Source organism: Macaca nemestrina, chromosome 18 (genome assembly GCF_043159975.1).
Source record: "Macaca nemestrina isolate mMacNem1 chromosome 18, mMacNem.hap1, whole genome shotgun sequence".
NCBI classification, from domain to species: Eukaryota; Metazoa; Chordata; class Mammalia; order Primates; family Cercopithecidae; genus Macaca; species Macaca nemestrina.
The window spans coordinates 11,810,773-11,827,376 of NC_092142.1; the positions used below are offsets into that span (position 1 = coordinate 11,810,773).

Consider the following 16,604-nt stretch of genomic DNA (forward strand, 5'->3'; position numbering starts at 1 on the left):
TCCCAAGAGAAAATTATTTCCAACCTAAAATTCTCCACTCAAACTCCCCCAGTGTTATCAACATTTAGGGTCTCAAAATGTTTGTATTCTGTTATGCATTAAATTGTGTTCCCCCAAAAGATTAATTGAAGTCTTAATCCCCAATACCTCCCAATGTGACCTTAACTGAAAATGAGGTCATTGCAGATATCATTAAGTCAAGATGAGGTCATAATAGAATAGGACAGGCCCTTAACCCAATAGAACTGATGTCTCTATTACAAAAGAAAAATCTGGACACACACACACACACACACAGGGAGAATGCCATGTGACAAAAGAGGCAGACATTAGAGAGGATGCGGTTGTAAGCCAAGGAACACCAAGCTTCAACATCCATCACCAAATGCTTGGAAAAGGCAAGGGAGGGTTCTCCCCAGAGGCTAAGAGGGAACATGGCCCTGGGGGCTCCTTGACTCAAACTTACGGCCTTCAGAACTGTGAAAAAACAAATTGTTTTAAGCTGCCCAGTTTAGTAATTAGTTACAAAAACCCTTGGGAATGAATACTCCTCCCATCTATGCTTTCTCTGGAAGCTACTGAAAGATGTACTCCATCAGAACAAAGGAATAAACCAAGAGAGATGACACAGGTTTAAGAAAAAGGGGTTGTGACCCAGAGGAGAAGTGAAAAGAAATCCAGGTTGATGGAAAAGGGAGGCTACAGAACCACAACTGTGCAACTGGTCTACTTTGGAGCAAGACATAGGCTCCAGGAAGAGGGTCCCCAACAAAAATATCAGAACTAATTGAAGTCAATGAACCATCTGATGTGTCTGACCACCTGGAAAAAAGTTTTGCAATGCTGCTGAAATTCTGTAATTATTTATCAAAAATTATAGAAAACTAATCAAATAGAAAAATAAAGGCAATTACAAACTCCAGAAAAAAACAAAAAGTCACCATGATAGTACACCATATATCTAAGCTATGTAAGACATTTATAGTTATAATTCTGTAAGCATCAGATGTTAACAAAATGTAATTCTTTTAAGAAAATGGGGAGAAATACGTATTTGAAAGGGGCACCAATCTAAGAGTTAAATTCTTATCCTCTCTAGTAAGAAACCTATGGAGAATGACCAAAGCTGAATATTCAAGAAATAACTGCATGATTATATTATTTTAAAAGATGGAGAATATAAACAGAAAAATTGGCTGAAAGAATTTAGAGTGCTTGCTGTTTTAAGCAAGACTTGGGGTAGGTGCCAGGCACAGCAGCTCACACCTGTAATACCAGCACTTTGGGAGGCAGAAGAAGGTAGATCCTTTGAGCTCAGGAGTTCAAGACCAGCCTGGCCAACATAGTGAAACCCCATCTCTACTAAAAATACAAAACTTAGCCAGGTGTAGTAGCACACACCTGTAATACCAGCTACTCGGGAGGGTGAGGCAAGAGAATAGCTTAAGTCTTGGATGCAGAGGTTGCAGTGAGCCGAGATCATGCCACTGTGCTCCAGCCTGGGTGAGAGAGTAAGATTGTCTCAAAAAAAAAAAAAACAAAAAAACAAAAAAACCCCACAAGGTAGGCAGGTGTGACACTGAGGATATCTTTCTCTTATAAACTTTAATCAACTTTTAGAAAACGTAGTTCAAGTCTATACAAGAGCAAAGAGCATAATACAACAACCCCCCATGGGACCCATCTTCGACAATGAGCAACTCAAAATCAAATTCACTTTTAAACAAGGTATCACCTTAAATAAAAATAAAAATTGAAAAAAAAAATTCATGGATAAACTATGGTGAATTTTTTTTTTTTTTTTTTTTTTTTTTTTTTTTTTTTTTTTTTTGAGATGGAGTTTCACTCTTGTTGCCCAGGCTGGAGTGCAGTGGTGTGATCTCTGCTCACTGCAACCTCTGCCTTCCGGGTCCAAGTGATCCTCCTGCCTCAGCCTCCTGAGTAGCTGGGATTACAGGTGCCTGACACCACGCATGACTAACTTTTGTATTTTTAGTAGAGATAGGGTTTCACCATGTTGGCCAGGCTGATCTCGAACTCCTGACCTCAAGTAATCCGCCCCCCCTCAGCCTCCCAAAGTACTGGGATTACAGGCATGAGCCACCACACCCAGCCAGTGGATCCATTTTCCATTTTTTAAAAGTGAGAGACAATGTTTTCCAGACACAAAGATCCACAAATGCAAAGGCCCTGGAGTATGTCTGGGGAGCAAAAAAAGGCCTCCGAGCCTGCAGGATAATGAGCAACGGGAAGAGTGGGGTGGGACAAGGCTGGAGAAGGAGGCAGGGACCTGACACTTGACTGGCAAAGGTAAGAAGTTAGGATGTAATTATAAGCATGATGGGACTCTTTAAAGATAAGGGTTTTCATGTGTTTGCTTCTAAAATTAAGACAGGTTCCCACTATGTTGCACAGGCTGATCTCAGACTTCTGGAGGCCAGGAGTCCTCCCGCCTCGGCCTCCCACAGTGCTGGGATGACAGGTGTGAGCCACTGTGCCTGGCCCAGTTTGAGTCTTCAGTTAGCCTAGCCAATAAAAGGAAAAGGTGTTCCAGGAAGGAGGCATAGCTTGAGCAAAGGCCTGGAAGTCAGAAATCTGAGCTGCTAGCCAAGGAGGCCCCACGGCCAACACTCACCTTCCCACTTCCACAGGATGGCCCGAGATGTGTCCTTCCACTGCCCGCCTGCCACAAACAGCGGCCGCCCATTGTACTGCACCTTCAGGTGACTGCTTCTCTCCACATAGGGCAAGCGGAGGCTCAAGTGGTGCAGCTGCACACGGCAATCCACCTGCCTCTCAGGCACCTGCAGCACAAACTGGAGAATGCCCACCCCCCCCCCAAGATGCCAATGGGATCATGCCATCCCCGGCCTAGAATGTACCCAGGAAATCGAGGCAGCAGTGAGCCAAGATTGCACCACTGCACTCCACACGAGCAATGAGAATGGAACCCAGTCCAAAAAACAGAAAACAAGAAGCTCTGGTAAGGATGTGGAGAAATCTGAATTCTCAAACGCTGATGGTGGGAAGGTAAAATACTGCAGCTACTGTGGAAAACAGTGTGGCAGTTTTGCAAAAAATTAAAGATTGAATTACCATATGACCCCAGCAATGACACTTCCAGGTGTATATACAAAAGAAATGAAAGCAATTGAAACAACTGAAAGCATCAGTTCATAACAGCATTTATTCACAATAGCCAAAAGATGGAAGCAACCCGCATGTCCATCAACGGATGAATGGATAAATAAAATGCTGTCTATACAGACAATGGAGTATTCAGCCTTAAAAAGGAAGGAAATTTGACACATGCTATGATATGGATGAACCTTGAGGACATGCTAAGTAAGCCAGCCAAAAAAAGGGCAGGTAAGGCGTGGTGACTCACACCTGTAATCCCAGCACTTTGGGAGGCTAAGGTGGGTGGATCACCTGAGGTCAGGAGTTCAAGACCAGCCTGGCCAACATGGTAAAACCCTGTCTCTACTGAAAATACAAAAAATTAGCTGGGGCTGGGCGTGGTGGCTCACGCCTGTAATCCCAGCATTTTGGGAGGCTGAGGCAGGCGGATTACCTGAGGTCAGGAGTTCAAGACCAGCCTGGCCAACATGGCAAAGCCCCATCTCTACTAAAAAATACAAAAATTAGCCGGGCGTGGTGGTGGGTGCCTGTAATCCCAGGTACTCAGGAGGCTGAGGCCCAGAGAATTGCTTGAACCCAGAGGCAGAGGTTGTAGTAAGCCAAGGTCATGCCACTGCACTCCAGCCTGGACAACAGGCCAAGACTCTATCTCAAAAAAAAAAAAAAAAAAAAAAAAAAAAAAAAAAAAAAATTAGCCAGGTGTGGTGGGCAGGTGACTGTAATCCCAGCTACTTGGGAGACTGAGGCAAGAGAATCGCTTGAACCTGGGAGGTGGAGGTTGCAGTGAGCCACGATCGCGCCATTGCACTCCAGTATGGGCAATAAGAGGGAAACTCCGTCTCAAAAAAAAAAAAAAAAGATAAATACTGTATGATTCCACTTCTGTGTGGTAGCTAGAGTACTCAAAAGTCCAAAAGAGAAAGTAGAATGATGGTTTCCAGGGACTGGGAGCAGGGGAGAATGGGGAGTCAGCATTTCCTGGTTACAGACTTGCAGTTTTGGAAGTTCTGGACATAAGTAGTGGTGATGGCTGCACAAGAATGTAAATGCATGTAATGCCACTAAACTTCAAAATGGTTAAAATACTAAATGTGGCTGGGCGTGATGGCTTATGCCTGTAATCCCAGCACTTTGGGAGGCTGAGGTGGGTGGATTACCTGAGGTCAGGAGTTCAAGACCAGCCTGGCCAACATGGAGAAACCCCGTCTCTACTAAAAATACAAAAAAATTAGCCAGACATGGTGGCAGGCACCTGTAATCCCAGCTACTCGGGAGGCTGAGGCTGGAGAATCGCTTGAGCCCCGGAGGCAGAGGTTGCAGTGCGCCAAGATTGTGCCACTACACTCCAGCCTGGGTGGCAGAACAAGACTCAGTCTCCAAATAAATAAATAAATTAAACTAAATTAAATAAATAACATAAACAGTAAATTTTACATGACATATATTTAAACACAGTTAAAATCAAAGAATATTTGAAAGACCATTTGCAGGACTGGATCTGAAAAGGGAAAAAAAATTCTAAACCAATTTTTAAATAAACATACAAGGTTAAATAGTGCTGTTTAAGAACCACCACCTGTTCAGCTGCTGAGCACACCATCATTCCTAACTCAGCAAAAGAACCCACCCTCCGGGAAAAACTGAAAGCGAACCCCTCTTTCCAAAACGCATTTTTACAGGTGGAAATCTGTGTTTCCCAGGCCCTCCTGCCAGTCCTTGGCCCTCTGAGAAGCGTTTCTCACCCCTGGGGACATGGGTCTGGAAGTGCAAAACGGAAAGTCACCAAGGCTGAGTTTCAGTTGGCTACATCCTTGCAGCCAGGGCCAGAGGGCCATGCGGGGGTTCCCCAGCTCCCACCATCCATGCTGGACTCATGGGGCACGGCTCTGCTGCAGTGGCCAGGCTCACCTCCATGAAGTGATTGCTCAGGGCGGGCCCCGAGTCATTCTTGAAGGTCTGGCTGACACGGAGATGCCTCTTGTTGCTGTTCTTGTCCCAGTGCTTCCCGTAGCTCACCTCCAGCTGTGAGTGCAGGTGGCCCGAGTCCTCCTCGTGCCAGAGCTGGACCTGGGACACACATGGGTGGTGAACTGCCCATGGAGGCCCTGCCCACCCAGTCCCTGGGCCTCCTCACAGCCACCCACTCCAAGGATATCAGCTTGGTTTTCAGAAGAGACGGTTCTGTAGGAAGCACTATTTCGGTTTGTTTGTTTTTAATTTATTATTTATTTTAGAGACAAGATCTCACTCTCCCACCCAGGCTGGAGTACAGTGGCGCCATCTTGGCTCACTGCAACCTCTGCCTCCTGGGCTGAAGCATTCCTGGATGAATAGATGTAAGACTGAGGCTGAAGTTCCAGCCCCGGATTCATTCCCATATGGCTATGTGATTTTGAGCAAGTCCATCTCTTCGGAGATGAGCTCAGGGTACTCAGATCACCACTTGCCTGACTCTGGCGCACTCTCTGGATGTCACACCTGGCCTGGGCACCCACCTTGTGGCTGAAGGCTGGGATCTGTGTGCAGTGGAGCTCGTGGCCCAGCTCCAGCCTGTAGGCGCCATTCGAGCTGCTCTCTGCCTGCAGCTTCTGGCTGGTGCTACACTCGTGTGTCGGCTGCTTCGCCTGACCTGTGTGGATTAACCTATAGACCCCTGCCCTCCTCTACCAGGCAGCCCTCCACCAGGGCTCCAAGAGGAGGAGGGTCTGGCCCAGCCTGGCCTCAGCCACAACCCCATGCTCTACTCCACCCGTCACTCCATTAGAACCTGATGATGGGGAGGTCTTAAGAGATGGGGGTGAACGTCCCCTTAAAAGATACACCTTTTTTTTTTTAATGGACAGGTACTCAGTCCTACTCAGAGCCAACAGAGTGACTAATGGAAAAACCCCGTGGTGACAGCGTATCTTAGCTAACGGAGCCACAGCCCTAGGAAACAGGGCAGGCCCTGTCACCTCCACCTGCCCCGCAGCCAGGCACGCAGCACCTTACCCAGAAGGCTGTACTGGATCCTCAGGTAGTTGGTCCAGAGCCGGTCCCATTGCTGCAGCAGGCCAATGGCACGCAGCCCCACCAGACCTGGCACGAAGAGCTCGGCACCCAGGGTGGCCACCCACCGTCCATCCTCCTTCTTCCTCTCCAGCAGTGCTGCAGGGACAGAGAGCAGGCAGATGAGAGGACCAGCCCCTGGGACCAACATCCCCACCCCCAGGCAAAGAGGGGACTCGGGAATCACCGAGGGGCCTTGGCGTTGGGGGCTCCTTGAAGAGCCAATACATGTGCACCCTGCACAACAGGCCACAGACAGGCCTGATCACAGCTTACTGTAGCCTTGACCTCCCAGGCTCAATCGATCCTCCCACCTCAGCCTCCCGAGTAGCTGGAACGACAGATGTGTGTGCCACCACACTTCGCTAATTTTTGTATTTTTTGTAGAAGCAGTGATCTCACTATGTTGCCTCGCCTGGTCTTGAACTCCTGGGCTCAAGTAATCCTCTTTGCCTTAGCTTCCCAAAGTGCTGGGATTACAGGCGTGAGACACTGCGCCTGGCCCAAAAATAAACTACAAAAAACCAAAATCGAACAAGACAGAAGAGAAAAGAAATAACAGCGCATGGTGGGTTGTTGGGTCAATTTCACCTTTGGAAGCTTCTGAGACACAGAAGCTCAGCCAGAACACACAGGTGAAACTGAGCCAGCTGTTATGACTCCCAAACGCCCACATCAGAGGGTCGACAGCCACTGCTCCAAGAACCCCCAGCCCCAGCTCCTGTCCTTACCCTGGAATCTTCCGGAACACCCATGAGAGGCACACCCAGGCGCCATCACCCCACCTCCAGCACCAGGGCCAGCACCTGCTCTGTCTTAAATGCCCAGTGTATTTTAGGTCAAAATGTTACATGTGTTTCTTATCATGGATCAGAATAAAAACACTCCAAAAGCTGCCATTTTAAGGTTTGTGGATGCAGTTGGAGGTTGGGGGAGGTTCTGGGGGCTCACATGGATCCTGGATCTGCCCTTAGATGGGATGTTGATATTAAGAGAGGCTGGGGTGATGAGGAGCATAATGAGGCACTTGGGCCACCACACCTTAGCCTGGCCACAGAGCAGAGGGCGCAGAAGGGGTCTCATCTCCTACCTGTCACGTGGGCCTGGTCACTCAGTGGATGGCTCAGCCATGCGGAGAAGGCCAGCTTGCTGCCCGCCTGCCGTGTGACGTTCCCAGCAAAGACAATGGGGCTGCCCCCCGTCACCAGTTTCACCTCCAGCTGCGCCTGGAACCACTCGGCCTCACCACCCACGGCTGGCTGCAGGTCACTCCAGCCCTGAAAAGGCTTCAGTGTCACCTGGGAAGACAGGCTTGGCCAGCAGGTCCAGCCCTGACCACACGAGCTGGGACCAGACAGGGCAGGAGACAAGCCAGCTGACAGCCTTCTACACTGATCCTTCCCCAGTTTTTGTTTTTCCTTGAGACGGAGTCTCACTTTGTGTCCCAGGCTAGAGTGCCGTGGTGGGATCCTGGCTCACTGCAACCTCCACCTCCCGGGTTCAAGTGATTCTCCTGTCTCAGCCTCCCTAGTAGCTGGGATTACAGGCACGAGCCACCACACCCAGAAAATTTTTTAATTTTTAGTAGAGATGGCGTTTCACTATGTTGGTGAGGCTGGTCCCAAGCTCCTGAGCACAAGTGATCCACCCGCCCTGGCCTTCCAAAGTGCTGGGATTACAGGCATGAACCACTGTACCAAGCGCTTCCCCAATTTTTTAAACTCTGGATTTCTCAAAATCAGAAACCTGTGTTACAAATTTAGACATAAATACAAGGGACTCCTCTTCTCTCCTTGACATCCCCCTCTTTCAATCCATCAGGAACTGGAGTCCACTGTCCCTATGGAATGGGTCTAGAATCAACCACTTCTGCCACCTCTGCTGCCTCACCAGCTGGAACCCCAGTCATCTGCCTGTCTCACTGCAACATCCTCCTGGCTCTCCCGGCTCCCATCCCGCCGCTGGCAACTGATCTCCACATGGCAACCAGACACGTCAAATGATGGCACACTAGCCATTTTTTTTTTTTTTTTTTTTTTTGAGACGGAGTCTCACGCTGTTGCCCAGGCTGGAGTGCAGTGGCGCGATCTCGGCTCACTGCAAGCTCCGCCTCCCGGGTTCCCGCCATTCTCCTGCCTCAGCCTCCTGAGTAGCTGGAACTATAGGCGCCCGCCACCGCGCCCGGCTAATTTTTTGTATTTTTAGTAGAGACGGGGTTTCACTGTGGTCTCGATCTCCTGACCTTGTGATCCGCCCGCCTCGGCCTCCCAAAGTGCTGGGATTACAGGCTTGAGCCACCGCGCCCGGCCACACTAGCCTTTCTTACGGTACAATCCAAAGTCCTTGCGAAGGCCATCGAGGCCAGAATTTTCTCTTTTGGTCAGTGGTGCAGACCTGGCCATGGGAAGACACTGGCAGATGGGCCATGGGGACAGCTCACTACACACTTCACGGCCCCGCAGAGAAGATTCTCTGGAAAAGCCATGAGCAACTGCAAATACAATCTTTCACGGCCCTGCCAACTTGCAGTCCCCCAACCCAACACCCCTCTGATGGCCACCAGCTGGTCAGTTTACCCAAAAGACGTCCAAGCAACGCTATTACCAGACTGCCACTACTTAACGCTCTCTTTCCCTGCTCCCCGCAGACGTGTGTGTACGAATGTGTGTGGATGTGTGTACAGATGTATCTACATGGATGTGTGTGTATACAGGGGTGTGTATAGACGTGTATGTATACAGACATGTGGGTGCACCCAGGTGTATCTACGAATGTGTTTGCACATGGATGCGTCTGTATGTAGATGTGTGTATGGACATGCGTGTGTATGAACATATGTATATGGATGTGTAAAGAGGTATATATATGGATGTATATATATGAATGTATGCATACAGATATGACTACATGTGGACTGTGTGAATACGGATGTGTGTACAGACATGTGAACAGATATGTATATATGGGTGTATGTAGATATGCACACAGATATGTGTACATATACGGACGTATATATATGAACGCATATCCAGATGTGTCTACATGTGGATGTTCGTGTGTGTGAATATGGACGTGTGTGTACGGACACGTGTACGGACTCGTATGTGTATGGATGTGTGTAAAGAGGTGTATATATAAATGCATGTATATGAATGTGTACAGATATGTCCACACATGGATTGTGTGAATACGGATGTATATGGACATGTATGTATGCACATGTGAACAGACATGTATATATATAGATGTGTGTACATAAATGTGCATACAGATATGCCTACATTTGGATATGTATATGCAATGTCCTCCTGACTCTCCCAGCTCACATCCCGCCACTGGCAACTTGATCTCCACATGGCAACCAGACATGTGGAATGATGGCACACTAGCCTTTCTTATGGTACAATCCAAAGTCCTTGCGAAGGCCAGCAAGGCCAGAACTTTCTCTGTTGGATGTGCACACAGATGTATGTACGAATGTGCTTGTACATGGATGTGTCTGCATGTAGACATGTGTATGGACATGTGTGTGTATGAACATATGTATGTATAAAGAAGTGGATATATGGATGTGTGTATATGAATGTATGCATACAGATATGTCCACATGTGGATTGCGTGAATACAAATGTGTGAATACATTGGATGTGAATATGGATGTATGTGAATATGGATGTGTACGGGCTCTGTATAGACATGTGTACAGATGTGTATACAGATGTGTATATATGAATGTATATACAGATGTGTCTACATGTGGATGTTCATGTATGTAAATATGGGCATGTGTACGGACATCTGTATGAACATGTGTATGGGTATGTCACAGGTGTATGGATGTACATGTGTGCACACACGACTACAGAGACACACCCTCTCCTTCTCTTTTTACAGAAACAGATGCTGGCTCTCTACTCTGCTCCCAGCTTTTCCTGCTGGCAGGCACATTCTGGCGATGGCTTTCTCCAGTCTGGACCAGACGCTGTATGGTGCTCGTCAGAGCTTCCTCAAGGTGCACATGAACAGGGTGAACACAGAATTTCTCACCCAAACCAGAACACTTTGCAGTTAAAGAGAACACTAGTTGTAAACGTGTCAGGTCAGCAGGCATAACCTGGGGCTTTCCAGGCAACCCAGGACCCAAACCCTGCACACTAGCGGGAGGGGGCAGAGAACAGAACATTCTTCCCTAAACCAATCTTAAATCCTATAAGCTTTGAGACAACTTGAACCCAAGCTCTGGCACTTTGTATTCATGAGCTCATCTGCCTCAGTTTCTTCATCTTGTATGGGGTTACAGAGAGGACTTGAAGGGGGGACCTCATGTCTGCTGAAACAGGCTCCAGAAAGTTCCGGAGTTCTGGAGCTCCAGCTGTTACTGTACTTGTGATGAGTCTGGGGCAGGTGGAACTAGAATTTCTCCAAACATTTCCAGGCTGCAGACAGCTCCATAGGGACCAGCAGGAAGGTCCGCGGGGAGGTAGAGGCAACTTGTGCTTGTACATTTGACAAACAACTAGAAGTTCGAGGGCCCCTGGTAATTCTGGAAATGAGGCATAACTCTCAGCTATCAGGCAGGTGGGGCTTTAGGAGGACAGCTCTCCCCTGACATAGATCTTCCCCCAACCTAGGCTGACAGCACAGCTGGAAGTAGAGAATGTATTTTTGCAGCAAGAGATCCAGCTCCAGCTTCAGATGCTCCACTCCAGGCCTCTCTGAGAAGACACTGGGAACTGAGGCAGAATCAGGAGATCCACTGCCAAAGGTGCCCAGCAATCATGCCTGGTGGGATCAAGTCTAAAACTGCTATTTGTACCCTGGCTCTAGTTCTGTGGCATGATCTTGACTTACTGGAACCTCCACCTCCCAGATTCAAGCAATTCTCCTGCCTCAGCCTCCCGAGAAGATGGGACTACAGGTGTGTGCCACCATGCCCAGCTAATTTTTGTATTTTTAGTAGAGACAGGGTTTCACCATCTTGGCCAGGCTGGTCCCAAATTCCTGACCTCCAGTGATCCTCCCACCTCAGCCTCCCAACATTTGTACACTTTTTGAAGTCACAGATCTGCTTGAAAAGGGGATGGAAGTTTTAAATCTTCTCCGCAGGATGGAGGGTAGACACAAAACTTCAACAGAATGACAGGGGCTTCAAGTGACTCACTAAGTTTCGACCAGGTACCCTTGCGTAAGAACCCTAGAAAAGCACCTACTAAGATGAAAACAAGCCTAGACAGCATAGTAAGACCTCATCTTCACACACAAACAAAAAGAAATAAAGAAAGAAAGAAAAACAGAAGGGCATTGTGGCACAGGCCGTAGTCCCAGCTACTTGGGAGACTGAGGCAGGAGGATCGCTTGAGCCCAGGGATTTGAGGCTGCAGTGATCTAGGATCATGCCACTGCACAGAAGAAGATGTTATAAAAGAAGAGAAGGCGGGGAGGTGCGCAGAGAGGGAAAAGAGAGACAGGCAAAGAGGGAGAAGACATGGGGGAAAGTGTGAGAAAGAGGTGGGAAGAGAGAGGGAATAGACGGCGGGAAAGAGAGGGAGAGAAAGGAAAGGAAGAAAGGAAGAAAAGAGAAAAAACATATAAACCTTGTGGCCAGGGAATTCCATTGTTAAGAATTTACTCTGCAGAGAAAATGGTGTTCACGGCAGAATATTTGTAAGAGCGGAAACCTGGCAAAAACTCAAGAGCCCTTCATTATTAAACTAGCTGAATAATCCATTCCACGGACTATTACACAGTCATTCATGCTACTCAGGAGGCACTTATTTTCTTTAAAGTGGATATATTAACTCCATGTGCTGACTGTGTGCATAGACCATCTCAGAAACGAATCACCAATAAAACCCTAACAGTGGTTGGCTTTCAGGAGGGGTGGGAGAGAAGTTTTAAGGCTACACCAGCACCAACCAATAGAACTTTCTGTAATGAGGGCAATGTCTCAGGGCTGCATGAAGCTTTAGAGCACCTGAAATGTGGCCCATGCAGCCAAAGAACTAAATCTTTAATTTTCTTAAATTTTAATTCATTTAGTTTTTTTTTTTTTTTTTTTTTTTGAGATAGTCTCGCTCTGTTGCCCAGGCTGGAGTAAACTGGCATGATCTTGGTTCACTGCAACCTCCGTGTCCCCACCCCCATAGGTTCAAGCAATTCTCCTGCCTCAGCTTCCCAAGTAGCTGGGATTACAGGAGCCCGCCACCACACCTGGCTACTTTTTGTATTTTTGGTAGAGATGGGGTTTCGCCAAGTTGGTCAGGCTGGTCTTGAACTTCTGACCTCAAGTGAGCCACCTCCCTCGGCCTCCCAAAGTGCTGGGATTATAGGCATGAGTCACCGCACCCCGCCTCACTTAGATTTCAATAAACATGTGTGCCACTGGCTACCATACGGAAGAGTCAGTTCTATACCCTTTCATAGCTTTTGAACTTTGAATCATTTAAATGCATTGCCTATTTAATTGTAGAATGTAACAGTATTTAGATTGAATTAATCTAAATGAAATCTACAATAGAATTTAAATTGTATCAGCGCATGCTGGTCTAAAAAGATTGCCACGGTGTATGTACATATATGTGTATTACGTGTGTATGTATATATACATATATATATATACAAGCGTGCGCGCACACACACATATATATATTTTTTGAGACAGAGTCTCGCTCTGCCACCCAGACTGGAGTGCAGTAGTACAAAATCATCTCACTGCAACCTCTGCCTCCTGGGTTCAAGTGATTCTCCTGCCTCTGAGTGGAGGGATTACAGGCGCCTGCCACCACACCCGGCTAATTTTTTGTATTTTCAATAGAGATGGGGTTTCACCATGTTGGCCAGGCTGGTCTCCAACTCCTGGCCTCAAGTGATCCATCCACCTTGGCCTCCCCAAGTGTTGGGATTACAGGCATGAGCCATGGCGCCCAGCTGCCAAGGTATATTTTTGAGTTAAAAAAAAAAAAAAAAGTCCCTACAAGTTAAAAAAAAGAAAAAAACTGGGAAACTGGGAGTGGAGGCTCATGCCTGTAATCCCAGCACTTTGGGAGGCCAAGGTGGGCAGACTGTGTGAGCCCAAGAGTTTGAGACCAACCTGGGCAATGTAGTGAGACCCCATTTTTACACAAATATAAAAAAAATAGCCAAGCATGGGGGCACATGCCTGTAGTCCCAGCTACTCGGGAGGCTGAGGTGGGAGGATCGCTGGAGCCCAGGAGGTCAAGGCTGCAGTGAGCCATGTTTACACCTCTGCACTCCAGCCTGAACGACAGAGCAAGACCCCGCCTCAAAAAAAGAAAATAAAAATGAAAAAACAAAACCTAAGCATGAAAATTGGGTTTTCATGCTATTGTATGATGTGTGCCTCCCTCAAAACTTGTTACATCATCACATCACCCACCTGATGTGAGAAAGAAAAAATAAAACCCAGAAACCCAAACTAAAAATATTTGCAAATCTATAGTGTTACGGGTTGCACTGTGTCTCCCTGCAAGATGCTGAAGCCCTAAGCCGCCGTATCTGTGAATGTGACCTCATTTGGAAATAGGGTCTTCACACATGATTAAGCTAAGCTGAGGTGATGAGGGTGAACCCTAATCCCGTGTGCCTGATGTCCCTGTAAAAAGGGGATGTGTGGACATCAGACACCTACAAAGGGAAGATTATGTGAAGACGGAGACAGAAGACCACCTCCAAGCCAAGGAGCTCTGGAGGTTTCTAGAATCCAGGAGCGAGACCTGGGGCAGATCCTCCCTGACAGCCTTCACAGTGGGGAAAAAAACAGAAAAACCTCGATTTCAGACTCCTGGCCTCCAGAACTGTGAGAATAAATCCCTGCAGCTGAAGCCACGCAGTTAGGGTACTTTGTTAAGGCAGCTCTGGGAAATGAATACAGATTTCTCGACACGTGCATCAATACTTCTGCAGGAAATTTCGGACGCGGCATGCTTTAACTTCCAATTTATACCTTTCTCTATTCTGAATTCTTTTTTTGTGAGACAGGGTCTTACTTTGTTGCCCAGGCTGGAGTGTAGTGGCACAAGCATGGCTCACTGCAGCCTCAACCTTCTGGGCTCCAGCGGTCCTCTTGCCTCAGCCTCCTGAGTAGTTGAGACTACAGGCACACGCCACTGTGCCTGGGTAACTTTTTAAAATGTTTTGTAGAGACTGGATCTTGCTAAGTTGCCCAGGTTTATCTCGAACTCCTAGCCTCAAGTGATCCTCCCACCTTAGCCTCCTAACTTTCTGTAATTACAGGTATAAGCCATTGTACCTGGCTTATTTATTTATTTATTTATTTATTTATTTATTTATTTATTTATTTTGAGACAGAGTCTCACACTGTCTCCCAGGCTGGAATGCAGTGGCATGATCTCAGCTCACTGAAACCTCCGCCTCCTGGGTTCAACTGATTCTTTTGCCTCAGTCTCCCAAGTAGCTCGGATTACAGGCACCTGCCTCACACCTGGCTAATTTTTGTATTTTTATAAGAGGCGGGGTTTCACCATTTGGCCAGGCTGGTCTCGAACTCCTGACTTCAGGTGATCCACCCGCTTTGACCTCCCAAAATGCTGGAATTACAGGCGTGAGCCACTGCATCCCGCCTGAATTCTTAAAAGCATGTTTTTGTGTTATTAATATCCATTTTTAACATCAATGACGGTGGAATTTGAGCCCATTTTTTTCTTCTTTATACATTTCTGGGTAACAGAACTAACCCTTGTTAACCGGCAGGTAGAAAGGGAAGATCCCAGAGGTGGTGGCAATAGTTAACAGGGCTCTGGGACCCGGGCAGGAAATCCCTGGGGAGGTGGCAGGTGCCGACACAGGTGGGCCAAGGCTGTGGAGCAAACCTTGATGTAGTAGACATCCCTGTCATCCAGTATCAACTCCAAGTGACCCACGTGGGCACTCCCAAGAGCCTCCATCTTTCCTGGGGGTACAAAACGAGAGTTTAGAGACAAGCGTTGAACAACTAGATCTGGCCCCTCCATTCCCCTGGGAGGACTGCCTGCCCATTTTTTAATCTCTGAGCCTAAGATGCAGCACCTGTAAAATGGGACTGGATTTCAGGAGGTCACAGACAAACCTATGAGCCAGCTCACCGTAGGGGCCCAGCCCTGGGTGTGGCACCGAGTCAGGGGTGCAGGGAGCAGGGAGGGATGTTGACATTACCGTCGAGCTCGATTTTCTTCTTGGGATGGAGAAGCTTGAGCCGGAACTTGCTCTGGGGCAAGCTGTAGCTGACGTCCACCCCGACATCCCTTGGCACTTCTGACCCCGGCGTGCCCATGAAGATGTGGGCTGTGGCTTCTTGAGGGAACCAGCTGTCCTTCTGGAAACAGCAGAGTCCTCAAGACTGAGAGCCTCCACCTCCACCCTTCAGACCCTAGCACAGTTGTCCTCATAATTCCCCAATGAGGAGTTTCTCGGGCTTCAAAATCGCCTGCAGAAGCGTAAAGCTCTGCAGCACAGCCCAGGTCCACGCCCACAGGGTCGCAATTTATCCAGCAAATGGCCAGGGAGAAGCAGCTGCAGGGCACACCCCCGGTATCCTGTACAAACGCCTCCCATCCTTTTTTGTTTTGAGACCCAGTCCCACCCTGTTGCCCAGGCTGGAGTGCCGGGGCATGATCTTGGCTCACTGCAACCTCTGCCTCCCAAGTTCAAGTGATTTTCCTGCCTCAGTCTCCTGCGCAGCTGGGATTACAGGTATGCGCCAACAAGCCTGGCTGATTTTTGTTTTGTTATTTTTAGTAGAGACAGGGTTTTCACTATGTTGGCCAGGCTGGTCTTGAACTCCTGACCTCAAGTGATCCACCTGCTTTGGCCTTCCAAAGTGCTGGGATTACAGGTGTGAGCCACTGCACCCGGCCTCTCCCATCCTTTTAATCAGCTTTGTGTCCTTGTCCCCCAGCTTCTGCAAGCTCTGCACTTCCTGGCTGTCACCTGAGGGCTCCAGAACATTGCCCTCCAGCACTCCAGCCAAAACTCCCAGCACCCTAACCCAGAGGGGAACACACTCTGCAAATACCTCGTGCTCTGGGGCTCCCCGTGGGGCCAGGCTGAGGCTGCAACTTCACCTAAAATTGCACCCCTCTCAGCATCTTCCCCCGGCCTGTCCTAATTTCTCCACTCTTACTGGGTCCCCCAGAGCCTTTTCTTAATAAATCACTTGTACCCGAGTCCAAGGCTTGGGTCTCTTTTCAGGAAAGTGCAGCCTCAGCCACAAGCCCCGTTCTGAAATCCCACGGCAGCGTACATCTGTTCAACACCAACAGAGACGCGCTGCTGAGTGGAAGATGACTGAGCATGAGACATGCAGAGTCCCCGACCGCATGGAGCCTGCGTCCTAGAGAGGCACAGGACCACCAGACGCAAGAATGGGTAAGACAGCAACAGCCAGTGAGTGTGCTGAC

At 48.1% G+C, this 16,604-nt stretch overlaps 1 protein-coding gene and 1 pseudogene across 1 annotated transcript in view; one reads left to right on the forward strand and one right to left on the reverse strand.

Annotated features, from left to right (window-relative positions):
- The window catches only part of LOC105467761 (uncharacterized), a 153,755-nt gene that overhangs the window by 78,446 nt on the left and 58,705 nt on the right, over positions 1 to 16,604 (reverse strand). The window contains exons 22-28 of the mRNA XM_071084126.1: positions 15,361 to 15,520; positions 15,039 to 15,118; positions 7,280 to 7,466; positions 6,133 to 6,288; positions 5,637 to 5,770; positions 5,050 to 5,208; positions 2,636 to 2,816 (exon numbers count right to left, since the gene is read on the reverse strand). Of these exons, the coding sequence (XP_070940227.1) occupies positions 2,636 to 2,816; positions 5,050 to 5,208; positions 5,637 to 5,770; positions 6,133 to 6,288; positions 7,280 to 7,466; positions 15,039 to 15,118; positions 15,361 to 15,520 (1,057 nt within the window). The remainder of the gene's footprint in view (positions 1 to 2,635; positions 2,817 to 5,049; positions 5,209 to 5,636; positions 5,771 to 6,132; positions 6,289 to 7,279; positions 7,467 to 15,038; positions 15,119 to 15,360; positions 15,521 to 16,604) is intronic.
- LOC112424294 (small nucleolar RNA U13) lies at positions 13,503 to 13,591 on the forward strand (annotated as a pseudogene).